The following is a 27,267-nucleotide window of genomic DNA, read 5'->3' as shown; positions in this document are numbered from 1 at the left end:
TCCCAGGATGAGATTCAGAAAATCTGGCCATAAACTTGCCAGTCATGTTCAGAACTAATTAAAATCTATTACGTACTTGTACTTAAACTACTTTGAAATAGTCTTAAATTACAAATTAAATTGCATATATTCTAGCACCAGACAAAGTATTGAAAGGAACTCTGAGAAGCAGACAGGATTCTGTCATCCCATGTATAGTTCTAAAATGACAGCTTTGAGAAAGAGAGTTGCACAACAATAAACTGATCCTATTGTACTGGAATCTATATCTGGGCCGTATTTCCACTGCAAGTCACAGTATTGCACCAACAAAAGATACAGTGATATCTAGTATTAGGTCTGTGTATAGTGTGCATAAACCTCTAAATGCAATCTTTCACTAATCTCTTATTCTTAAAAGAATTTCAGAGCAAATAAAATTAGAATTATTAAATTAAAAGAGCACTGTACACACAAGCAAGCTGTTAACAAAAAGAGATATATGAGATCAAGCTGAAACAAATAATCAAAATCGGTTTTCTGGTCACACAATAATGGAGTGCAATTGTATTGGTTTCATACCAAAGAAGTTGAATGGTACTTAGTACTTCAACCTTGGGTTCAATAGTATTTACTTCAATATAAATGTGCATAGGATAACATCTTAACAGTGCAAACCAATATTTAGTCAGGGAGAAAAACAGAGGATATACTTTCCTATTCCAGCACACCTTTCTGTTTGCATCAGGAAGGTAAGAAGCCATGTAGGATTTTGTTATGATTTTGTGTCATCAGAATATTTCATTTTGACTGGATCCTCTGGGTAGAATGGAGTGATATTAAATCCAGTGGGTTTAGAACTGGTTTTGAACCATTTTCATATTTTGCCATCAGTAATACTACCAGCAAAAGCACAGTGTACATGTGGCTTCTCATGACCAGAAATGGGCTAGTAAAGCGAACAGATCATCCACCCCACAAAGAAGGGTTCTACTTCATCCTATCACACTAGGAAACAGATCCAGGGACCGGGGTTTCTCTGTCCATGATATAAAACTATAAGCAATTTACCATACGGGTGCTTTCTCAGCACTATTGGATATGACAGCAAAATAAATAAATAAATTGAATAAACAATAGGAGTCAAATGATTTTTACAAATCTGATCTGAAATTATGTATTAATCTTTATACCTTTCCAATTTGAATTCCACCCTCTAGTGCAAAATTATGCATGCACCTGCATAAGTCCCTTTCCATGAGCGGACTATAATGCTACTTCTTAGGATTTATGATTATATTAATTGTCTAGCTCTATGCCAGCCTACCCGTATAAATGAAGTCCTGATGTTCTGAATAATTTCTAACACTTCATCGGATTGGACCCATCTTGGAAACTTTCCACTGAATGCAGCAAAACTCTTCAAATGAGTAAAAATGTAACTTCTTTCTTGCCTCTGTGTGCAATGTCTTTCAAAATGTTATTCTTAATTTGTATCTTGTATTGAGAGCCTTTTAAGATGAAGAACTTTGTCAAAGATTTATTTTGGAAGTTTATAGGCACAAGACACAGCTGGAATGAGTGTTAGGCTATTGGTGTATGCAACACATGTGGTGGCAAGAAATCCATCTGTTATACACATGACTGGTACATATGAGAGCAACCCCCCTTTATTTCTTAACCTAATCTCCAATATGCTAGTGTGTCCTATAATATGCCAGTGGAAATCTTAAATATTTGAGCCAGACTGCAGTATAGGTACAATAGACAAGCTGACTGCTGCATAGGAAATCAGCAGAAAACTTGGTAATGCCCTTTGAAGTCTATTCTTTGAAGATAGTACTGAAATGAGCTTATTTGTAACACAAATGCTTTTTTTGGTTCATGTCCTTCATATTAAGACACATTTTCCATAGATTAACATGTCATTGCCACCTTGGTATTAAGGCAGTTTTAAATAAGTACTATTTATTACAGCAAGTTTTCTCTATTCAGCACCATCAGGGGAGTTAAAGAGATTACTACAAATCATTATCATGTAATAGAAAAAATGTTGTAGACAACATACTAATGTTAGCTTCATCTAAATATCATTCCAGTGTTATAGGATATATTTTATGTATTGCATTTCGATGGCTTTATAAATCCATTTGATTACTGCAGTAGCTTTAAAATTCTGAATTACTGAAATAATTTCCCACACTTATGAACTAGTTTGAAGCTCAATTGATTGTATTACCGCCAACAATTGAGTCACAGGCTGTTTTACTTTGATCTTCAAGGAAGACCTACCTGTATATTAGTCAGAAGGGTTTCTATGGAGGACAATCCATCAGGAAACAGAAAGGGAGAAGGAAAACCTGGAGGTAGTGGCTGCCCATGCCCAGTTAGCGAAAGTTTGTCAAGGCTGTCTCTTGCGGTTGGTGTGGAGAGCGAGGTCTCATCTGTATGTGATTGAAACAAAAATATAGAACAAGTTACGCTTGTCTGTTTTTATTAGACCTCAGTAATGGCTTCCCTAGTGGTTTCCAGAACATTTATTGCAAATTGGTTCCCGCTATCAGGAGAAAATGCTTTCTGCTGAATTTTCTTTAATGAAAAAGCTGTGGAGATACAACAAGATAACATTAATGAGTAACTTTATAAGCCTTTTAAATGCAGTCTCTAATGAGACTGAGTTTACAGTGCCATAGAATCTTTTTAAAACAAATATTATCTCACATATACTTGTGATAATATATTTAGGTTGACTTTATGGGTACCTTCCCAATTATCTCATTTTAGTCTCTACACTGTTTCGGCTTACAACAGAAATATTTCCGACTATGAGAGATATTTCATATTCTGGGGTATGCTTTATGTGAAAATGATTCTCAAGTAATTAACTATCTTCATGAATCTGGAAGGGCATGCAAAAATGAAGTTCCATAATAAAACACTCTCTTTGTGTTGGGTATGTACATGCATTAAAACAAAATCATGCAGGTGAGTCATCTCCCACAACTAGCACTGGAATCAGACAACCCATGTCCCTGTGCTGTCTAGGCTCCAGTTCTAACAACCATATTGGAAATGCAGCATGGATTCACCCCAGTATCCCTGCCTGTCCCTGGCTATACAGTCCATCTGCTTCTTGAGTGAGTCCTCATACACTGGAACATTCATATCATGCTGTTATTACAACATGGCAACCTTTCCACTGGAGACTTAAGACTAAGCTTGGAGACTAAGTAATAGTGTAAAATTACTGTCATAATACCTGCAATTCAAATTTGACTGGAAGTACAGCTATCATTTATTATAACATGAAAATTATTGACACACAAAGTTGTCTTTTAACACTTAATTACTTATGTCTCATGGAGGTATATGAGAAATCATGTGCACATCACCCTCAAAAGAATTTTATTTCAGGATTTTTTGGGTTATCTGTGCAACTGCCTAATGAACCTTTGCACAGAAACAGCATTTCTCATACAAAAAAATCCTGTAAAATGTAAATAGTTCAAAAATGCAGAGCAAGAGATTTGGTAAATTAGAGAAGGGGAATACTTGAAAACATGACTAATCAAGGTCTTGGTTGTGGTTATGTTGGCAGTTTGCTTGCCACAGTGATGTTGGTCAGGGCGATGGGGTGCACTGAGAAAGGAGGAGCAGAGGAAGGAGATTTCCTCCTCTCCTCCTTCCCTTGTTGCCCTATCACAGCCCACAATGATGAACAATAACGACATATGTCATGGCTGGAGACTGCTGCCATTTAAATGGTACAAAATTCATTCCACGTTGTGACTACAACTCATTTTTAGTGATAAAAAGTAAACAAAAAATACTAATCTATAATATAGGAATAAGGATCTTGAACTTAAGATGAACTTTAATTAACATTTAGTGCAAGAGAAAATGATCCTACAAAGAGTAACTTTTGTTTTTTCTATGTCCCATGTGACATAAACTTTGAGTGTGAACGTGTCCAAAGCAAAACAAATGTACATATCATGAACAGGAAGAGTGGATATTTGCGGATGTGAGATAAGCTGTGACAGAGAATCTAAAAAAAAATAATGTTTTTAAAAGGAAAAACACAAACGATGTAAATATTAGCCAGTTAAAACACAACCACAGATCATAGTAGGAAAACTATATGAGCCTTACCATTAGAGTATCTTTAAAATATTTCCAGGAACTTCAGAGCAATGCTTCTAGCTAATTGCTAATAACACAACAGATTCTTTTGCCCCACATTGCATTCTTTTAGGTCTTGATAAACTGACCCAAAAGAATGAATAAACATTTGTTCTGTAAGTTCTTGTTATGAATACTATGTCTGCTCATGAGGATTACAGCAGCAATAGGCAAATGAGTTTGTTTAAATATTAGGTAAAAGTAAAGTTTTTCCCCTGACATTAAGTCTAGTTGTGTCCGATTCTGGGGGTTGGTGCTCATCTCCATTTCTAAGCCAAAGAGCCGGTGTTGTCCATAGATGCCTCCAAGTCATATGGCCGGCATGACCGCATGGAGCGCTGTTATCTTCCCGCTGGAGCGGTTCCTATTGATCTACTCACATTTGCATGTCTTCAAACTGCTAGGTTGGCAGAAGTTGGAGCTAACAGCGGGAGCTCACCCTGTTCCCTGGATTCGAACTGCTGACCTTTTAGTCAGCAAGTTATCACCTTGGAAAATTAACACTTTTGCTAATTTGTATGCCATGAAAGTTTCTTCCCAATGCTGTAGACAAAACATGTCCTCTTCTTCCCACCTGTCATCTCAAGCTTTTCTTCAGGATTCATGTCTCTTTTTCCTTTTATCTGACTTTTCTTTGCTATAATATACCCCTTGCTCTAAATCTCCCTTTTTCTGACTTTCTGTACATAGGATATCTTAGTTTATGAGAGTTCCTCATGGTCACTCTTCCTGTATTAAAATTGCTGTACAGTCTATGTAAAGCTTTAATATTGCTCTGGTTAACAACTATTGCTGCCTTTATTGAAACTAAAAGTTTAAAATTTTGTTATGAACAAATAATCTGCTAAGCAGTTTGAACTAGTATTCCATAATATTCTTACGGTGTTACTAATTCTTACTGGAGGCCTCACTGCCAGAAATACTATAAATGTTGTTTTAGCATAAAGTTTTGGTAAATGATACAAACACTAGCATCAAAACTTTACTGTCATTAATAGGGATATCAAGTACAGTATTGTTGGCCCTCAGTATTCACAGATTCTGCATCTGTTTCAATCTGCATTTTGAAAGTATTTTTTTAAAGTCCAAAAAGTGAACCTTATAAATAATGGGAGTTGTGAATCCTTTGATTTTCGTATTCATGGGGGTCATGGAACCAAACCCCAGATGATACCAAAGGTCCACTGTACTGTACTAAACCAAATCATGAAGACATTTTGAATAAATGCAACATCATAGGATTCCCTTCTCTGCCAATTTATACTCACTTCAGATGCCCAAGAAAAGCACAAGCATTAGACATTTCCCATCTATAAATTACAAGTATGTTTATTCGTTCAGTCGCTTCTAATTCTTCATGACCTCATGGACCAGCCCACGCCAGAGCTTCCTGTCCGCTGTAGCCAGCCCCAACTCCTTCAAGGTCAAGCCAGTCAATTCGAGGATACCATCCATCCATCTTGCCCTTGGTCGACCCCTCTTCCATTTTCCTTCCATTTTCCCTAGCATCACTCTCTTCTCTAAGCTTTCCTGTCTTCTCATTATGTGGCCAAAGTATTTCATCTTTGCCTCTATTATCCTTTCTTCCAGTGAGCCTCCAGGCATTATTTCCTGGAGTATGGACTGATTGGATCTTCTTGTGGTCCAAGGATGTTCCTCCAACACCACAGTTCAAAAGCGTCTATCTTCCTTCGCGGGATATGGTAACTAACTGAAAAACACACTTCAGAGACCAGCCATGACATTTGCCACCTTGATGAACAGCATTGCCTTCTCATGGTGCCACCTCTTCCTACTATCACAGAACCTTCTCCCCAAACTTCAAGAATCTACCATCATGTTTCCTCTGTGGAGCTAGCATTTGTTCATACAGAGACTATGAGCAGATTAGAATATTATGAAGTCTGAATGCAACTGCCACTTTTATTTCTCCTTTAATTTTAATTATGTACCTGAGATGTCACAAAGAGGGTAAGGAGGGTGCATTTTTCTCTTTTTAGACTGAAGAACGTATTAAATAGAAGGTTTTTGACATGTGTTTCATTATCAGTCTTAGAAAAGAATTGTTCACCCCAAAACAAAGCCTTGGGGAGAACTAAATTCTTGAGCTGAACAGCTGGTATTTTGCAAGTCTCAGATGATGAAGACATAATACTAATGTGTGTGAATCTCTGCTCTACTAAAGGATATTTTCCTTATTTCTAATTCATTGCTAAACATCTTACAAATGAAGTATGGGAAAAAAGACAAAAACTAGGTGCTAGCTATTGAATATTTGGTTTTGTACATTAAGAAAGCAATATGTTATTTGAATCAAATAACAACAAACCAGTATTAGTGATATAATTTGTCTTAACTGGAAAAATGCTCCCCTCCCCCTGTGTTGGGGTACAGTGAAACCACTACACAGACAGAAGCAGGCAACTATGGGTCATGGAGAGGTGCAAATGCTTTATTCTGGAAGAAATCTCCCACTGTTGCAAGACATGTAATAGCTGCTTAACTCTCTTCAGCTATATTTATCTAGTTAGAAAACAAACACAACAAGGAGAAGTTGCCATGTTTAGAAAAAACTGTGTAAAGTGTTCACAACTTCTATCAGCTTTTATAAGGGCTACATCGGTAGTCAACAAAGCAGCTGGGCCTCACTTGACATGGCACTGCAAGAGATAATACACACTAACTGTAACTATTCCTCCACTCCCAGCCCTGTACTGAACTGTAAAAATAGGGAGTTTTGCTTCTCAGTTCTTCTCAAAGGCTGCATCTACACTGCCATGTAATGCAATGTAGCAATCACATTAACCCAATGCTTCCATAATGTGCTTGAACCAAGGATAAACCACTTAATCCGATTTGACCCCAGATTTAAAAAAAAATGGGAAAGGTTTGAATCTTGTAGAAAGATCTTTGGGGAGGTGAGGACTGCCATCCTAGATCCCAATGCGGGATCCAGGATTGCGTCTCCACAACCATCCTGTGCTTCCTGGGCTCAGGTAGCCCGAGGAAGTGGCATGGCAGTCCCTTCCTGCCCCCCAGCACCTCCATCTTCCTCTGCCCTGAGAAGCTTCTTTGCTTTCTGAATCACAAAGAATCAGAAAGTTCAGGGCAGGCAGCACTGCTAAGGGGGATTTTTTCTATCATGGGGGGAGGGCTGCTGAGGGACACAAAGGACTGCCCTGCCACTTCCTGGTCATTTACAATTCTGTAAGTGTGCACCCACAACATGTCCCATGGTTTTTATGTGTGTGTAAAACATAGTATGTGTATGAGAACATCTATATGTATACCTATTCTTCAAAGGTTACAATGTTCACTATAAGTCATGATATTGACATGCCAGAAGCCTGCAATGTGTAGGAATTAGTCTTGTGTTTTGGGGAAACCTTACCTCGTTTTGTTCCTGACTTTTGTTGGAAGCCCGATCCATTTTCGAGAGCCTCCCGAAATCGGGGGGGGGGGAGGGGGTTGGATCGGGGGCCCAAAATTCAGGCCATTATGAGAGGGGGGCTTCCCACCCACTGCTTCCCCTTCCTGGTGTTCTTCTTGCCTGACACCTGCTGTTGCTTCTCTGGAATAAGGACCAGAGCCTGCCGCCAACCACACCCCGCCACACTCTCCTATGTGTGGCGGGGCCTGGGGACAGCCTGGAGCATGCCTGCAGCCTAGTTCCAGGCCTGCCTGCATGCAGGTAAGAAGGTAATTTTGGCTCAACACTAAAACAGGCTTTCATGTCGAGAAGATTTCCATGTGGGGAAGGGGCGTCCTTTTTCGTGCTTCTGAAGAAACAGAAGACATGAAAGAAACAGGATAAACAGTAGGAACGAATTCGTGCACATTAGTAGAAATGCTTTCAGGCTAAAAGATAAATGCTTCTATCAGCATATAGAAAAGATGAACACTGCAACAGTTTCTTATTACTACAGAAATTTCATGGTAAAAAAAGGATTTGGCTAACAAGAGCTTATGGCAAAATAATTTTTTTAATCTTTAATTGTTCTGTACTGAATATGCACCCCCGGTGGCAAAGTGGGTTAAACAGCTGAGCTCCATGCAGTCATTCTGGCACATGATCTTGGAGATGTCTATGAAAAACACCAGCTCTTCAGCTTAGAAATGGAGATGAGCACTAACCACCAAAGTCGGACACAACCTTTACCTTTACTTATGCCAAGTACACTGATTTGGTGAAGTTGGCAAATTCTGCAATGGACGAGAGAGCATGCGTGAGAGAGAAGATGCTGAGAACTGAAGCTTGTTTAGTAGAAGAAATAAGTGGAAATGCAAAACAGAGATGTCACAGTTGTTGCAGATAAAAAGAAGTGATGAATTTGGCATGAATCAGTACAGAAAAGAGCAATGGAGAGGGTGATTTCCGCACAGGGGTAAAATCCCTGTGTTTGAGTCACAGAAACCTTGAAGAATCATTCGTAGAATAATAGAATTATAGAATGATAGAGTAGGAAGAGACCTCATGGGCCATCCAGTCCAACCCCCTGCCAAGAAGCATATAAAAAAGAAGATATAACACACGTGTGTGTATTCATTCATTCAGTGGGGTCAGTTAGAGTCTATGTAGCATTCATGCATATTTTTGCAATTTACTTTTAGGTTATTTCAGCCCCAAGTGATTTATATGCAACTATATCATTTCTCAGGAAAAATTCTTGATAAAAGTGATTTTCATCTATATAAAAAAGCCGAAAACAAAACTGGGGCATAGTACAAGGTTTGCCATCTTCCCCCGTGTATTTCCTTTGCATAGTTTTCTCTAGATACACTCAACTCCAATACCTGACAGATTCTGTCAGATTTTTTTCCCTGTTGACCTAAGGTTAAGTGAGGGCTAGATCTTCAAAATAACTTAACTGTTAATTGGGGCACAAAAGAGCTTAGCTTTCAAAGTGACAGTGTGCATAATCTTCTTTAATTGCCCAATAACTAATATTACATTAGCAATGTAACAATACAATTATGTGATATACTACAGGCTTGTAAGAATTGAATGGTAGACACACTAATTTTGTGAAATGCATACTAGGTTTCTTAGCCATAATAGACGATTAACAAATGACACGGATATGCAGGAAACCAGGTCTGGGCCAAGAGACAATGGCATAACATATATCTGAAGCAACCTTTATAGGGTAGACCAGAACCTGAACAAAAGTAGCCGGCAAAAAATTTGAAAAAATACTTTAATTAAAAATTAAAATACATGTATAATACAGTAAAACTCTGTTACATTAAGTTAGGTTTGCTTTTCTTGTCTTAATTTGCTTTTAATTACTGTGTTTCAATATTACTATCAAGTCAATGCAGAATTTTCATATGGTATAGCAGTGGGTATAGCATTAGGCCTATTTTTAATACTAACAGGAAACTATATTTATGCAGCATCTATCAATCCCCATGAGTACTAGTTAAATGACAGTCAACTGTAATTGTTTTTAAGAATAAGGATATGTTTTTGAAGTTGGATATTGCAGGAATATTCAGGAAAAGCAAAAGCTTCTGTTAATCATTTTGTCTTTCTAACCTTGGATTCCTTCCTGAGTCTGACTCTTATACTGGATGGGGGGGTGTACCTTTCCCTCAATAAGTCAGAGATAAAATATATTCAAACCATGAGATAAACAATAAAACAGTAAACGTTTATTTTCCCGCCACATTAGTACTTTTGCCTTTGCAGATTTGGTTATTTACAGATTTGATTAAAATTATCTCTCTAGGGTTTCTAGTGTGATTCTATGTTCAATGTCATCGGGTTGTGCTGGAGAACCTAAAGATTTCTAGAGAGAATACTTCTCTATGTCTTCCAGTGCAATTTCATGGTTAGCTTTCAGCGGAAGGTTGACCAGAGTCATTCTGGAAGACCTAAAAATTCCTAGAAAGGAATTATCATAGTTAAAATAAAATAGCAATTTTGTCATTTGTAGATTTTTGCTTTCATGGGGATCCGGTGCCTCTAACCACAGTGAAATTGGAGGGCATGTGTGTGTGTGTGTGTGTGTGTGGCAATGCTTTTTAAGCTATCTGATGTGAGGGACCATCAAGGTTTTTTCTTCCCATGTGCCAGGGACTGCCATCATATTTGTTCCTATGGATAAAACTGTGTGTTTCTTTCATACAAACTTGCCACAGATCATCAGCTCATGGACCAACACTAACTTATGGACCACAAATTTTAGCACTGATATAACACACAAGTTCAATGTCTAGTATTACACATAGAGAAAATACACTTCAGTTAAAATAAAGTTAATATTCTTCCCTGGATTCCTTCCACTCATTTAGCTCCTATCAAATTGAAATCCCTATTGTGATCTTAAACAATTTCTCTGTTCCTAAATAACTTGATCTCTAACTGCTTCTCTGAAGATTTCATCCATTCATAGTTGCCCATTCATATCTCTATATGCCCCCCTGTGAACCATTTAATAAACAAGCCTTTGGTTTTTTATTATTTCTCCCATAGAAACTCTGTCCCTAGGTTGTGATTGGCCGACTTCATTCAGGTAATAGGGGCTATGAATGAAAGGCTACTTCTAAGAGACATTCTTTTTCATATAGTTCTTTATCAGTACTAGCCATGTACACTGGTAACTATCAACAAACCCACTCACAATCTCACTAGATCTCGATTGTAGGCATCCCAATTCCCAAGGCACCTTCTAATAAGATTAGAAAAAGAGCAGGTAGACACTCAGGCCTTTTCTTGACTCCGTATCCTTTAAAAATAAGAATAGCCTGTGCCCCTCTTTCTATGCAAGAAGATCTGCACACTGTGTTGCACACTCTTAGGACTGATAAACTAAGACTGGATCTACTCTGTCATATAATGCAGTTTGGAACTATACTAAGGTCAGTGTAGATAATAAGGCACTAAGAAAAATGTATTATTATTATTTTATTTTATGACACAGCAAACAAGATAGCAATGCTGGATTTCATATCACGAAATCACAAGTCAAACACTTCCCAAGTGTTTCGGACTGTGGTGATGTATTTTCGGATGATGTGCGCAAATCCCAGTAGGTTGGCCTTTTGCAATTATTATTATTATTATTATTATTATTATTATTATTATTATTACGTAAAGCTAATTTTGAAGTAGTACACCCTTCTCAATCTCATCTGTGATTCCAAATTTAGAATCCTTTTCACACAAATGAGTATTACTGTTAAATATCCATGTATACATCCAGAAATGTTAGTCAAAAAGCAATCAAAAACCCTGTGTCGACTTATCCACAGGTCAATCAGAGTACTGTACCTTACCTCATACATACATACATACATACATACATACATACATATGAGAAACCATCTCCAGCTCTGAAAAGAGTAGTAAAAGGCAAGAGCAAAGTCCATTCTGGTAAAACGTAAAAGAAGCAGCCATCCTTTCTACTCTCTCTTTGTGGCACCACTTCTGATCTTTTTGAATGCTTGGATGGGGAAAAAAGTGCCTAGATGCTTTTGCCTCCATATGAAATGACTCTCAACATATCCATGCATCATCTCAAAATCAATATTTCTGCCACAAAATTTGCCTTATATGTGAAGTTGACTTATACATGAGTATATATGGTATCTGAGCTCCATAAATGCCAACATTTATTCTATTTGGTACATTATTACAGGCTAAATAATATTTTGATAAATATACATCTGAAACAAGTCACAGAGGTTCTTGTTTATACCACTTTGACTGTTTCCCCATGCTTGTGTCTCCCCTCTTAAGGGATTCAAGGATGCCCCTCTTACTCTCATGCTGGATCTACACTGCCATATAATGACATTTTGGATTCCATTATATGGTCAGTGTAGACCCATACAACACAGTTTAACTGCACTGAACTGCATTATATGGATCTACACTGACTATATGATGTAGTTATTTTTCACACGCTAGAACATCATAACCTCTCTGTCCTCCATCACACTTCGTATGGACTTAATCTACACTATGTCTGACATTTCACTCCTGGTCCATGCCTTGTGTCAGAAAATTGGGTGTGTTGTCTTGCTTGAGTAGAAATGATTCTTCTGAGGAAAAACCAACATTAGAAACCAAAAAATTGGATCAGAAGTGAGGTTAAATCCGTAAGTATAGGTTTATACAGACCATATAAGGATTTGGAAAGCATAGAGATGTAAGGATGTTCTGGAATGTGGAAGATAAACTAAGAGTAAGACTGAGGCAAAGACCTGTGTGCAGGTACAGAATGGCACACATGTCTGGGTCACAGAGAACATGGAGAAAACGGCATGGGATAGGGCAGGGTTTGTGACAATCAGAAGCCTACTCTTGTGTGAGTCTAAATATTTTCTCCAACACAAACTTCCCTTTTCAAAAGATACAACAGATGCATTTTTCATCCCCGCTTTATACAGGGATGTTGTATACTGCAAGTTTTGGTGCTACGTAAATCTCCCACTTCATGAACTATCTTCTACTGTTTTAACGACTAGAACTGCCTCCCTTCTGAATTATCGAAATGTTTCTTTTCTTTTCCAACACTGCAGCTTAACACACACCTTTGAGCACTGAATATCACTCTGCAGATCAGTGTTAGAATATTGAAGTCCTTTAATGGGTACTCCATACAAATCCACAAGGTGACCTTAGGCAAGTCACATTTTTGCAGCCTCAGAGGCAAACTTGCTCTGAATAAATCTTGAGAAGAAAACTTCAAGATTCACCTTAGAGACATCAAAAGTAAAAAAATGTCTTGAAGGCACCCAACTTCAAGTATCTGAAAGTCTTGGAGCAGGTATTTATTCGGATTGCCCATCTTATAACCTTTGCTTATAAACAGGAAAAGTACAAGAGGTGGCAACAACAGAATTAGAGCAACAGAGCATGCAATACTGGAATCATAACTTCTTGGGAACTCTCTTGGCAGTCTCAATGTATTTCAACTACCAAATGTGACCCCCCCCCCCCCCATACATTTTGGGACTAGCACAATGACACCACTGGATACAAGCTGACATTCATGAACTTGTTGGGAAGTGTTAAGTCTTACTGATATAAAATTTATGTGATAGGAAATCCAGAACTTCAATCATGAATCAAGTTCAGGAATATTATTTTAAACAGGACAAAAGACACTAAGAAGCCAAATTATGCTTCGTCTATAGCAAAATTATGAATTCTCATTTATCAGAATTGTGTAAATGTTTGGCTGACAGTACAGGTCCACTTTGGAGCAATAAGACCTTAACATTTCTAAGCATTAGAGAACAGCTTACAAACACTGACACCAGTTTCTTTTGAGGTACAACCCTTTAGGCTGGTAGTACACTGGTAGTAGAAACAAACTCGGGGCAACATACAAATCTGAATCTGAAGAGTAACATATCAAACAGCACTAGATGAAAGCTTTTGTTTAATCTCTCGCATCCCTGTCTTGCCTCCACACAAAAAGATGACTGTGAATTTAAATTATAATCCATATTACCATAGTAATTGCTGTAAAATTAATTCATTATTATAGCGCTTGAAAGTCAACTTAAGCTTTGCTGTCATTTTAAAGTAATTTAGGACCCCTAAGCACTTTACTTACAGATAGTAGTCATACAGCCAAAGATGGGAGCAATTTATAACATCATGTTTATGAAAGTTTTATTGCAACTGCAAAATCACATAAAAGTAGAACTATATTCTTCACTAGGAAACATTCCCTATAGCTTTCTACTGCAAAGACACTAACTCTTAAATTGATTATTTTTTGTTCACAGGATTTAGATCATCTGATTCCTCATGGCTGTTGCTGTTTTGCTGTTTCTTCTCCTTTTGCGGTATTTATATTCTTCAATGAAATTCTTAGTTTATTAAAATGAATATTCAAAGAGCTCACAGAACTGTAGGTGCTAATGACAAATAACATAAATAGTTCAAAGTGAGCATACAAACAGGTGTTCTAATTATTTATTTCCATAATTAGTTCAAATATCTGATCCTGTAAACAAGATCACATTCTTCTCTGCCCTCATCATTCCCCAATGATTTCTCAGAGTACTTCACAGAGCATTTCATAAGAATCAGTAATTTAAATCCACTAGAAGTGAGTGCAGGAATTTTCAAAAGCATTTTAAAAGTTATTACCGTTCCCTATACAACTCTGACATAATTTCATATTTTTAAATATGTAAATACTGGACTCCCTATACACAATATTTCATGAATTTGTTTCATAACTACACCTCAATACAAAATACAAGAAGGTCATATCAATTGTTATCTGGACCCTTTTGATTTTTCTATATTAATTTTGGAGTATGGTCTATTAAGAATTTTCCTGGCTCCAGAACAATGACAGTTCAAGTGTAATGCAACAATCTTGTACCCACTTAGCTGGGAAGCAACGCAATAGTGTTTGATGGAATGATAATATTAGTTGTAATATTAAACATTACTGGAATGAGGAAGATGTGGATCTCCCCAACAGGAATATGTTCAGAGATTCATGCAAGAGCAGAATAAACATTCCTTTAGTTTAAAAGTTCAGTATTTCTTCCATGATTTTTGTAAATATTTGTGGGTGGTATGGGATAAACCATGGGTATCAAAAGGAAAACAGACGCTGTAAGCGTTTTCAATATTCATGTTGTATGTAAAAGAAAAATGTGGTACTGTTCCATTATCTGGGTGGAGGCCACAAGGGGATGCTAGACAGAGAAGGACAGTCCATTTTATGGGAGAGGAGGAGAGGGCTGAAGGAGTTAACCATTTCCCCTTGTTTTCCTGTTATTTCCTCCACCCATGTCGCAGTTGTCGAAACAACCATCATTTATTATATAGGAAGGGGCGGAGATAACCAGTGAAAATGGGGAAAATTGCTTTCCTCCTTAAACTTCCCCCTCCATAAAATGGTTATTCACAGATTTGATGTGAATAAAAAAGTACGACTTACTTCTAAATAACCTTTCACATGATTCATCAGTTGATCTTTAAAAGCTTCAGTGAATATGTGTCAATAGTGGCACATTCTAACTAAAAGAGAGTTGCAATACATTTATACTGCATCAGTTCATAATTCTGCTTTTTTGCCGATATGTTATGAAAATCAATAAGCTGAATTAACTAATTTCCTTCTGAACCTATACATGCAATGAAAGAAAGCTCACACAGGACACTACCCTGATAAAGACTGTTCTCTGTGATTCTTCTATTAAAGTTTAGATTTGTATTTGAAATCCTCTGAAGGTTATAGGGTGAAACCTTCCAACAATATCTCGAAATCTTCTGGGACCAAATCCCATTATGTGGAGTTCAGTGAAGGGGGTAAACACTACCATAAAGAAATACAAATTCCCATTTAGCCAGTGTCACTGAGGTTCACCATTTAGAATTCTATCCAGTTAGAACTTCTTCTTGGAGGTCAAGTACCTTGTGAACCATGTCACCTCATTGATGACATCATATCCCATCCATCAATTCTTCCAGGAGCACTTGCCATCTGCTCGGCACACTATAATAACTTATTAGATATATTCACAGGGTAACAACCTGCACAATGACACTGTTATCTTAATATGGGCACATACATTGTTCTTTTTGCCATTGGAAAGCTCTCTACACTCACTCTTTGGAGAATTCTTGTTATTGAACGTTAGTGCTTATTATATATTATATATTGATTAGAATTATAATTATTGAAAAGAAGGAACATTTCTTTTTCTAATTGAGAAATGTACACAAGATATTATATAACACATCAAATAAAACAGTTCTATCTAGCCTTAAGTTCAGATTTCCTTAGGATAATATGTCTACATTGACAGCATGAATAAAACAAAATACCAAGAACCAAAATACCTCAAAGTTTATACAGTAAATTACAGAATATTTTTGTAACAACAGTAACACTTAGTATTATGCCTGAGTAGTTCTCATTAAATAAAAAATACAACAGATAATCCTGTAAACCAAAATAATATCTTGGGCAATTTAATTGTGCTTCACCTGAACAGTATATATATGCAGTCTGTAAAGCATATTAAAGTTACATTCTTTTGAGTGCAAATTTATATAAACCCAAATGATATGAATAAGGCAGTGTAAAGTGAGAATTTGGTCAATTGCTCCCTAAAACTGCACAAGTTTGGTGCATTGGCTGTCGGAGCACACACAACTTAATAAGAATTGTTGTAACGTTCCCTCAGTACCTCAAAAGCTACTCTCGGATAAAAGGGCAATATTTGTTTTGCATTACAGAGAAATTTATCCTCTGTTCCTTCCTTTGGCTCGTCGTTTATTCCAGCTTACACTGTGATCAACATTGTACTAAAATAAAGTCAAGTACAACAGCCGCTCTCTGCCCATCAAAACTCACAGACGTCTGCCAAGCACTTGTAACAGCTGGTGTTACATTAATTAGTTTAAACTATTTATTTCATCCATCTCCCGAGCAGATTGAGCAAAAACATTAGAGATTATTCTAGCATCTGTAAGTGCCCTGCAAACATTAACCAACCAAAGTTAGAATATTGGTAGTTAGCTTAAAATATATGTGATTTCAGATTCTAAACAGTCTATCACAACCACAAATAAAAACAAGTTCAGTATTACTGCAGCGTCACAGTATGTTTTATTGACTAGATTTTAACACAACATGTTTCAAAATGGATCTAGTCTTTTGTGCAAACAAAGTTTCTTTGTTACAAGGAATATTACCTCCAAAATGCTATAATAATTCCTGGCAGCAGAGACCATTAACAAGATACGACTGTGTGGGTGACTTAGTGAATTAGTCACTGGTTTTATGTTTGCCATTGGAATCAAGCCCTAACCACAATGATCAACAGCGTCAGCTAACTGCTGTAAAAATCTCCATGAAAATTACTTTTTGAATGCAGCTAAGTTTCAGCAGCGAGCGACGCAAGTCTTTATTGTATAGGCATAAATCCTGGAGTGTGTGTTCGCTTTCCTTTAAAACACCAAACCAAAGAAAAAGAAAGGCATGGAATGACACAGAGAAGATGGCTCTGTTAGACCTTCTGCTCTCAAATGTCAGTCAAGGCAGAGCTCCTGTTCAGTTCAAAGACAATTTTGTCTATCACAGGGTGGCAGGTACAGAACAGCAGCCACCCAGCGGCATGTATATGTCAGTATACAAAACACCAAATACCGGTGCTTATTTTAAAAAATATCAAACTTGATTTAGTACCTGCATGTCCAAACCAAAGAAAGTCACTGTAGATTCTGTAAAGCAGTTGTGTGTAAAAGGCAATCCTGCGGCCACAGTCAGAGCCCCCCCCCCCCCCCGGCTCTTTTTGATGTTTTGATCACTGCCGATCAGGAATTCTGGAAGTGTCAAGTGCCACAAATACACTGTTGGGGCTCCATGTGGCCCAAAATTAAACCTTGTCCATGCTGTTCTAAAGCTATGCAAGGGAAGCCCAGGGGCCTCCTGCTTCTGAAACCTCTTTAGGTTAAATACTCTGAAAGTGCTCTCAGCTAAATATTCTAATATTTGTTTGTTCATTTCTTGAAATGTGGCAATCTATTTCTGAACTTTTTTCTGTTTAGTTCTTTTATTAAATGTATTGAAGTTGATATGACTCTCTAGCCTAGTGGAGGTTTGGCTTCATACCGGTTATGCTTCTATGATTTTAATGGATTTAAACAAAGCTTTGAATCATTTTTAGTGAGTGGAAGGGTTTGGTATCCAGGACGTAAGAGTCTGGAAATAAAAGCAAATGTGAGATATCTTTGAAATTTCTAGACAAAGAGTGTCCTGCAGATTGCTGGTTCACGGGGTTGGCAAAACTGGTGTGTTACTAGAATTAACTGGTGCTGCTGCTCAGTTGTTTAGTCGTCTCCGACTCTTCGTGACCTCATGGACCAGTCCACGCCAGAGCTCCCTGTCGGCCGTTACCACCCCCAGTTCCTTCAAAGTCAAGCCAGTCACTTCAAGGATACCATCCATCCATCTTGCCTTTGGTCGGCCTCTCTTCCCTTTTCCTTCCATTTTCCCCAGCATCGTGATCTTTTCCGAGCTTTCCTGTCTCCTCATGATGTGGCCAAAATACTTCAGCTTTGCTTCTAATATCCTTCCCTCCAGTGAGCAGCCGGGCATTATTTCCTGGAGGATGGACTGGTTGGATCTTTTTGCGGTCCAAGGCACTCTCAGGATTTTCCTCCAGCACCAGAGTTCAAAAGCATCTATCTTCCTTCGCTCAGCCTTCCTTATGGTCCAAGCTCTCGCAGTCATAGGTTACTATGGGGAATACCATTGCTTTGACTATGCGGACCTTCGTTGCCAGTGTGATGTCTCTGCTCTTCACTATTTTGTCAAGGTTGGTCATTGCTCTCCTCCCAAGAAGTAAACATCTTCTAATTTTCTGGCTGCAGTCTGCATCTGCAGTGATCTTCGCGCCTAGAAATATAAAGTCTGTCACTGCCTCCACGTTTTCTCCCTCTATTTGCCAGTTATCAATAGGTGTAGTTGCCATGATCTTGGTTTTCTTGACGTTTAACTGCAACCCAGCTTTTGCACTTTCTTCTTTCACCTTGGTGATAAGGCTCCTCAGCTCCTCCTCGCTTTCGGCCATCAGAGTGGTATCATCTGCATACCTAAGGTTGTTAATGTTTCTTCTAGCAATTTTAACTCCGGCTTTGGATTCATCAAGCCCCGCATGTCGCATGATGTGTTCTGTGTATAAGTTGAATAGGGAGGGTGAAAGTATGCAGCCCTGCCGTACTCCTTTCCCAATCTTGAACCAGTCTGTTGTTCCATGATCTGTTCTTACTGTGGCTACTTGGTCTTTATACAGATTTCTTAGGAGACAGACAAGGTGACTTGGTATCCCCATACCACCAAGAACATGCCATCGTTTATTATGATCCACACAGTCGAAGGCTTTAGAATAGTCAATAAAGCAGAAGTAGATGTTTTTCTGAAACTCCCTGGCTTTCTCCATTATCCAGTGGATATTGGCAATTTGGTCTCTCGTTCCTCTGCCTTTTCTGAACCCAGCTTGGTGTGTTACTAGAGTTACTTTGAACATTGGAACTGGTATTCTTTAATACTTGTTTGCTTATAACTTCAAGATATGCCTGGCTGCTCTACAATCACAATCAAAAGTCCTTAAGAAGAAGAGACGTCATAATTCAGGTTTATCTAGACCAACATTGTGTTTCTACCATAGTCAGTTTAATGCCTGTTGGAAACAACAACATATACAATAGCATCCTCCATATCATGTATCCTAGAAAACAGAACTTGGAAGTATACTACCTCTGAAACTGGAGACAATACACAAGCTGCCATGACTAGCAGCAATTGACAGCCTTATTTTCTATGAATTTCTTTAATCTGCTTTTTCTAAAGTACACATATTTTTTATCATTTCCTGAATATGGAAGTGATAAATGGCAACTATCCTTTTCAGAGCAGCCTCAACATTTGAATCAAGCCAATCACAGTAAGAACTCCTTCTCATGGGCACTCACAATTAGTTCCACTAGCATTTATGTGAAGTTAGGATTCTGGGCTGCACTTTATACTAGGACAAATTATGCACACTAGCCATTTTAATGGGAATCTGCATTGTTCCAAAGGATTATTTTGGAGCCCTTTGAGGACTGGTCCCAAAAAAGATCCACAAGGCACCCTGGTGCTCATATCCTCCTATTGCAGAATTACCCATTCCTACACTCTGCTTTCTTTTCTTTGACAGATCCATAATTGGATTCATTAAATGTAAAAGAAGACCTCCTATCCCCTGACTCCTAACTTAGCACAAGAGTCTCTGATAATATGTTCAAAAGCCCTTTGAAAATCCAAGTAAACAACCACTATGCATATTGTTATTGTTGGATACTGCTAAAACTTTCTAAAAGTCATGCTAATTCTTTTAAAGTATATCCTTCTTACTTGTGAAACCTTAATGGTTTTATCCAAGAATTTTCCTAAAACACACATTAAACTGTTCTTTAATTTCCTTGTTTTTAGCTGAATCTCTTTTGAAAAACATTGTATTAACCCACTTTCCGCTTCTCAAGAGCACATTTCTATCCTAGGAATTCGTCACTTGTGCAAGGTCAACAAGCTATGCCATAGGATATTCTGACATTATTAATAGTAAAGTCCAATAACAAGTCAATAAGGAAAAACTGTGCTTAGCCAAGTCAATTAAGACATGTTGCTCACTCCAGTAAATTTGTAAACTATTAAAATATCTCCTTTAAGTTTGGCAGGGTCCAGGGCATGTTAAAATCATTTCTGAACTATCTGTAAGAGAAAGCTTAATAAAAGAGGAAGCTTACATAGTGCATATAATACGAAATTTAAATAAAGCTAAAAACAAATGCCTGAATCCTTTCAGCAATCTCAAGGACAGTAGGCATATTGAATAATAGGATTTATACATGAGTTGATTCATCAGTAATGTATAAATTAAATGGATCTACTACTGTTGGAACAGCCAGTAAGATTCAGCCTGAAATTTTATTGATATGCCAAAATGTTCCAGAAATATAAAGCATACCAGACTTGAAAAAGTAAAATTAGTAGGTAACATACATTCAAATTGACCTATATTTAATTAATTTTAGACATTTAAATAATGATACATTCCATATATATTCAACAGGTTGTATATTTTTTTAAACTGTGCTTCAACTTCTTGTGGTTTTTATGGAGAACAAACACTCAATAGTTTTATTCTGGAAGCCATTCAAGGACTGGAAATTTAGTTTACTCAACATGATGCTGGTGATGAAAAAGTCAACTGCCTTTTCCTCTTTGTCCCAAAGTCCTGAATGTACAATGTAGCTAAATAATAATTTCCAAGTAATCATGCACACAGATTCACCACCAGCACTGGCTCAATGCTGACTTCAAACATAATGTAAAAATTGTTTTCTGTAATTGTTGTGGCAGTTGTTGAAAATGTCAAGCATATATATAGCGGGGCAAGGTGCCTTAGAGAAGATTTAGCATAGCTCCCACAAAGATGAATTCTGTCTCTCTAACCTTTTAGTTCTTTGAAAGTCATGTGGACAACACTGATCTCACAGGCAATGTTTTTTTTCAGATTTCCAAAAGGCTTTTGGCAAAGTCTCACCAAAGACTCAGAGCACATTTAGCAGACACTGGATAAGAGATGCCTTCTCTTAAGGAACGAAAATGGGTTCTCAAAAAGAGAGAAATGTGATCATGCCGGTTCCTCTAGTATACTGGTTTTAATATGTGCTTAATGTATTCATAAGTGATCTGAAAGCAGGGGTACAAGGATCATCATCATCATCATTCAATTTATTTTGTATCAGGAGCAACTTGAGAAACTGCAAGTCGTTTCTGGCATGAGATAATTGGCTGTCTGCAAGGATGTTGCTCAGGGAATGCCCAGATGTTTTGATGTTTTATCATCTTTGTGGGAGGCTTCTCTCATGTCCCCACATGGGGAGTTGGAGCTGATAGAGGGAGCTCATCCACACTCTCCCCGGATTCTAACCGGCAATCTTCAGGTCAGCAACCCAACCTTCAAGTCAGCAGTCCTGCTGGCACAAGGGTTTAACCCATTGAGCCATCATCTAATGATGATGATAATAATGATGATAATTTGTACCCCACTTTTCTCTCTGGACTGTGACCAAAAGCACAATTTTAAATTATTAAAATTAGACCTACAAGGTAGGGGAGATATATATATATATATATATATATATATATATATATATATATATATATATATATAAAATATAAATATAATATATATACACACACACACCTGAGGAATTGTCACAAAGTTATGGCCTTGAATAGTGTTGCTTTTAAAACAGAGAAAAAATGGTAGGGACATCAATGTTTGTCCCAGCAAATTTGCTGCTTTTGAGCTGACTACATTTTCTTCAAAGATCAAATGATAGCTACTCAAAACAAATTTTCTACCTCATGCGAACATGTAGGTTCTTCTCTAAGACATAGAATACTACTGATTCTGTACCCACAGACAAGGTTGCAAGTACATTTTTATACCCTACAATTCACTGGAATTCGTATTGTGAATGCAAGATTAAGATAGTACATGGAAGTTTTTTTTAATCTGTCTGGATGAGGGTGAAAATAGGATTTGAGCAATATATGGGAAATTGTACTATCAATCATTAATCATCGAGCGCATGCAGTCATTTCATTATTACTATGCTTGTCTCTATCAATTACTAAGACAAACAAGCAATATGGGGGTACTTTTGTACTCTAAACTGTTGCTTATACTCATGTATTCGTGGCTTCTTATAGACACACATTTATTTTTTCCTATTGTCAAAATAGTGCAATTATTTTTCTGGCCTGTTTGCTCTGGGAGAGAAGAAGTTCTATATCAATGCCAGGGAACACCCGGAGCAGGGCTTTTTCAGTGGTAGTGCCATGCTTTTAGAATATGGTTCTATTTAAAAGGTGTTGATATAGATTTACTCCCTTTTCTTTTTATACTGCTCCAGACTAACATGATTATTTCTTTGAAAATTAGTAAAGGTTCTGTTTCTGGTTAAAGTAACAGTCTTTTCATCAAAGGATGGCAGAAACAAACCCTTTCTTATCTTGCCAAGAAAATAAAGTAACAGGTTTCACCTTAGGATTGTGATAAATCAGAACGGTCTTGAAGGCATAACAGCAAAAATAATTCCAATCTATACATACAGCCCGGAAAACCCACAGCACCCCAGTGATTCTGGCCATGAAAGTCTTTGACAACACAATTCCAATCTAGTCTCCTAGTTTTATTCCAGGTTCAGCACTGAAAAAATGAACCCATCATAATCTGAATCAGGAGATTGAATATCACTTCATAATTTTTCACTAGGAATAATGTTTTGACTTTATTCTCCCCAGCATCTCTCTTTAAAAAAACACTACTGAGAATATCTCTGCTTTGGTTTTTTGTACTACTGACTATATGGGCTAGGTTACATGGGAACTGCCATCCAACAACACCTGCGAGGGTAGACGCTGCCCACTTGGGCAATACCAGCTGCTGCTTACTGGCCCTAGCCTTTTGTCATGCTGTCTTCCTTGAGCATCTGACACTCCAAGCTTGCCTTCTTTACTCTTAATATACTTAACATTTGGGAAGAAAGCATTGATACAAAAAAAGGCAAAGATAGTGCCTAGAAACATGAAACAGGTTTGTATTGGAGAGGTATAACGGCAGATGTGTGGCAGAAGTACGAAAGGTATCTCTCACCTAGAAAAAAATTGTAATAACTGACATTCCCCCTTTAGCCTATTATGCTACCGCAGGATGCCTTAAATCTAGAGCACTCAGCACATTTCCCACTGCGGATGAAAGGATCACTACCACGTTTATTACCAAAAATAAAATGAGAAAGAGGAATCAACAGGTAAAGGGGCCTGCATCCAATTCCCCATCTCTGAGAGGCAAGGTATTGGTGTAAATGGCTGCCAGCTTCCAGATGTTGACTCCAGCTCCGTTGTAAACATCTATATACTTTGTCAGATATGGAGCCTTCCACAGACATCCCTATCTAACACAGTTATGCCACATTAGACATGGGAAAAACCCAAAAAATATTATTGTAAGGCACTTTGGCTCCCATGCTGGGAGAAAGGCAGGGCACTAAAGAAAGAAAGAATTTTTAGATTAAGGCAAATAATTGTTTTCATGTTCAATCGTATTCTAAGCCAAAAATGAAGCTTGAAGTCAAGGTCAGGTGCATCATAATATATATTTGTTATCTTGATTTCAGTATAGCGGAATTTGTTAAACAAGAAGAGATCAGGGAAAGGCCGTTTGCTGTCCTCCCCACTAAGCAACACCTTATTTAGATCTCATTGGAAGATTGCCTTCTATTAAATTCTTCCTCACTTTACACAAAGCCAACAAGGACAAATACCCTTTCAAAATACTGTCAGCGTACTTATAAATAACCAACCAGGAAGTATTAATGTACTGCTAATGCAGCATTGAATATTACTCTGCTTGTGTAGGTTTAATATTCATTATGCTTGTCATTTAAATGGTTAAATGTATCAGGGCAACCAGCCAATGTATATTTTCATCTTCCTCCCACCCCCACCCCAGCTTTTTCTTTGTGGATTTTCTTTTATGCAATAGGAAAGTTAATTGTTAAAACTTTGTCACAGAACCCTTTGTTCCTACTGAAGTCACTTTGCTTGTCTCTCCTAGAGTAAGGACACCAAATCCTAAAAGCTGGCAAGAATGCATATGTTTATTTCACCATTGCTCTGCAATTACTGAATGCCACTTAATTATAGCAACAGATGCTCGAGTGTAGGAACCAGAAAAATCAAACGCCTCATTTCCAGGTTATTTTTTTCCATTGCTTCTGCCAACAGCAGATGTGTGAGCCCCTTGTGCTCTGGCGTAAATACTTATCAAATCCTAACAGGTCACCTATGTCACAAACAACATTTCAGATGCAACTGTTTCACCTGATAATAGGCTCTGAAAATAAAACTGTGAGCTGTAAATACAATGTATTCGGAATGAAATGCCATAATGTGAAATTGCTTTTTCTCTAGCTACATAAGAAGTCCTTGACAGTTTTTGGCAGTGATAAATCACCCTCCCATTAATTGTCTCCTCTCTCATTGTGAGGTGAGCTGCTAAAAGGGGCAGTCAACAAAAATGACTTAAAGGACAAATTTTGGCAAAAAAGACAATGAAGAAATCTGTCACTGCGGTGCCTCCAGTAAACTGTCATGGAACAATCAAAATATATGTAACTGAAGTGTTTATGTCTTTTTTAGAAAGGTTATAGGATGATACATTTACGGATAAAACAGAGGGCTGAGAGAGTCTGAAGCCGATGGCTTTTAAACGATACCCTGGTCCCCAGTCCATTCAAAGGTTATTAATGGTTTGCTACATTTGTTGGGAAAATTCAGTTTCCTTAATATGGTTAATATTTAGGAAAACTAAATATAGTGCCAACAAGACTGAATGCAAAAAGGTGGACTGATGCTGTATATTTTTGCTTTGTTGTCTAAAAAACTCCTTGACACACATGAATACCGAGTGCTCAACAGCATGCAGAATCAAGACCTTACACCTTAAAATTCAGTATTAGTGTTACTTACGCCCCATCTAGGCCATTTCTATACTGCCATATAGATGATCAAAACAGACAATCCACATTGTCTGCTTTGAACTGGATTATAGGAGCCTGCAATGCCATACAATCCAGTTCAAAGCAGATAATCTGGATTTTACATGACAATGTAGAAGGGGCCAAAATCCAGTTCAAAGCAGAAAATCTGGATTTTATACGGCTGTGTAGAAGGAGCCTAAATTGTGAGTACCAAATCTACTCTAATTAAGACTAATTCCAGGCTACATGCAGTTACTACTTTAAATTGCTGAACACAAAGTCAACACTTAGGTCTTTGTTACTAAGTGTTGACCTAGGTCCCTTCTACACTGCCATATAAAATCCAGATTATCTGCTTTGAACTGGATTTTGACCCCTTCTACATTGCCATATAAAATCCAGGTTATCTGCTTTGAACTGCATTAGATGGCAGTGTAGACCCATATAATCCAGTTCAAAGCAGATAATGTGGATTATCTTCTTTGATAATCTGAATTATATGGCAGTTTAGAACGGGCCTAGGTCAACACTTAGCAACAAAGGTCTACTCTAGTCGAAACTAGCAAATGGATTTCGGCCAATAGAAATAATCCCTTCATTAATTGTAAATTAGATTTCCACCACAAAATTTGCAGGTCTGTTCAAAGAGTTGTTTTATTGTTTTCTCTCACTCCCACTCTCCCCTCCTTGTACATACAATTTTTACAGCAGACTACAGAAGTTACATTTGAAAGATCAATCTCAATTTTTCCACTCCACATCCTAGCACATTCTCTAAATAGTTCTTAGCTGGTTCCCACACCAACTTGATTATTGCAACCTTTTCAATTTTATCTATATTGTTCCATTTGCAATTTGTTATTTCCACATTTAACATATCAACTATATATTTATACCAATTTGTCAGAGTCCATTTTTTTAATCTGTTCAAAGAGTTAACCTTATCAAAGGTTTTATATTACAAGTTCCTCCTATTCTGCCGCTCATAAATTACATATCACATTTGATTGTTCCTTGGAAGCACCCTGTTGCTGACTATCTCCCAGGCTCTATATACTGTTAAATTATTAGAGACTTTATATGCACAATGCTAAATGCATACAATTTACTTAAAACTAGCAGTTTTGACTTGTATCTACGGGGCTACATGAAACATTGGCTTGACTGACTATAAAACAGCTTCTTATGTTACCATAAAATAAAATAAAATCCCTAAGTCCATATTGCTGTAATATTTTGATCAGACCAACTGAAAAGGTACAAACTTTTGGAATAAAAAAGTTACTTCTTGAAACCTTTAAAAACTGGAAAAGGAGGAGAAAGTACAGTGACTATGGGTGCAGCTACACTGTAGAAATAATGCAATTCGATGCCATTTTAACTACCATGGCTCCATGCTATGGAATCCTGGGATTTGTAGTTTGGTGAGGTACCAACACTCTTTGGCAGAGAGAGTTAAAGACCTTCTAAAATTACAATTCCCCTGATTCTGTAGCATTGACCCATGGCAATTAAAGTGGTATCCAGAGCCGGCCCTAGGTATTTTTCAAGTGTAAGCGAACAGAATTTTGGCACCCCCCCCCCCAACCAATCACTGAAAAATAAAAGCGTTGGATAAGCAAAAATGTTGGATAATAAGGAGGGGTTAAGGAAAAGCCTATTAAACATCAAATTACATTAAGATTTTACAAATTAAGCACCAAAACATCATGTTTTACAAGAAATCAACAGAAAAAGCAGTCTCGACTGCGCCCCCGTATGTTTTGCGCCCCAAGCGACCACTTAATTCACCTCATTGTTGGACCGGCTCTGGTGGTATCAAACCATATTACTTCTATAGTGTAGATGCACCCTATGTTACTGACATGTATCCTGCATGTTGACTTCACATGGCAGGAGAGGAAGGCTGCACACATTTGGTAAAATCAAGTTCTTAAGGCCATCCTCAATGACTGTGGGCCTATGACATTAGGAAATCAAGCATCCCACTTTTCGGAAAAGGATCATTTTGG

The 27,267-nt window shown here is 37.6% G+C and overlaps 1 protein-coding gene across 6 annotated transcripts in view; it reads right to left on the bottom strand.

The window, feature by feature from the left end:
* Positions 1 to 27,267, bottom strand: part of dach1 (dachshund family transcription factor 1) — a 399,470-nt gene that overhangs the window by 50,298 nt on the left and 321,905 nt on the right. For all 6 annotated transcript variants that reach the window (XM_008106857.3, XM_062975577.1, XM_062975581.1 and 3 more), the window contains one exon: positions 2,272 to 2,423. In XM_008106857.3, the coding sequence (XP_008105064.2) occupies positions 2,272 to 2,423 (152 nt within the window). The remainder of the gene's footprint in view (positions 1 to 2,271; positions 2,424 to 27,267) is intronic.

The sequence above is a fragment of the Anolis carolinensis genome, chromosome 3 (assembly GCF_035594765.1).
Source record: "Anolis carolinensis isolate JA03-04 chromosome 3, rAnoCar3.1.pri, whole genome shotgun sequence".
NCBI lineage: Eukaryota > Metazoa > Chordata > Lepidosauria > Squamata > Dactyloidae > Anolis > Anolis carolinensis.
Note: the sequence above shows the minus strand (reverse complement) of the source record. Positions and strands in the feature narration are given on the sequence as shown.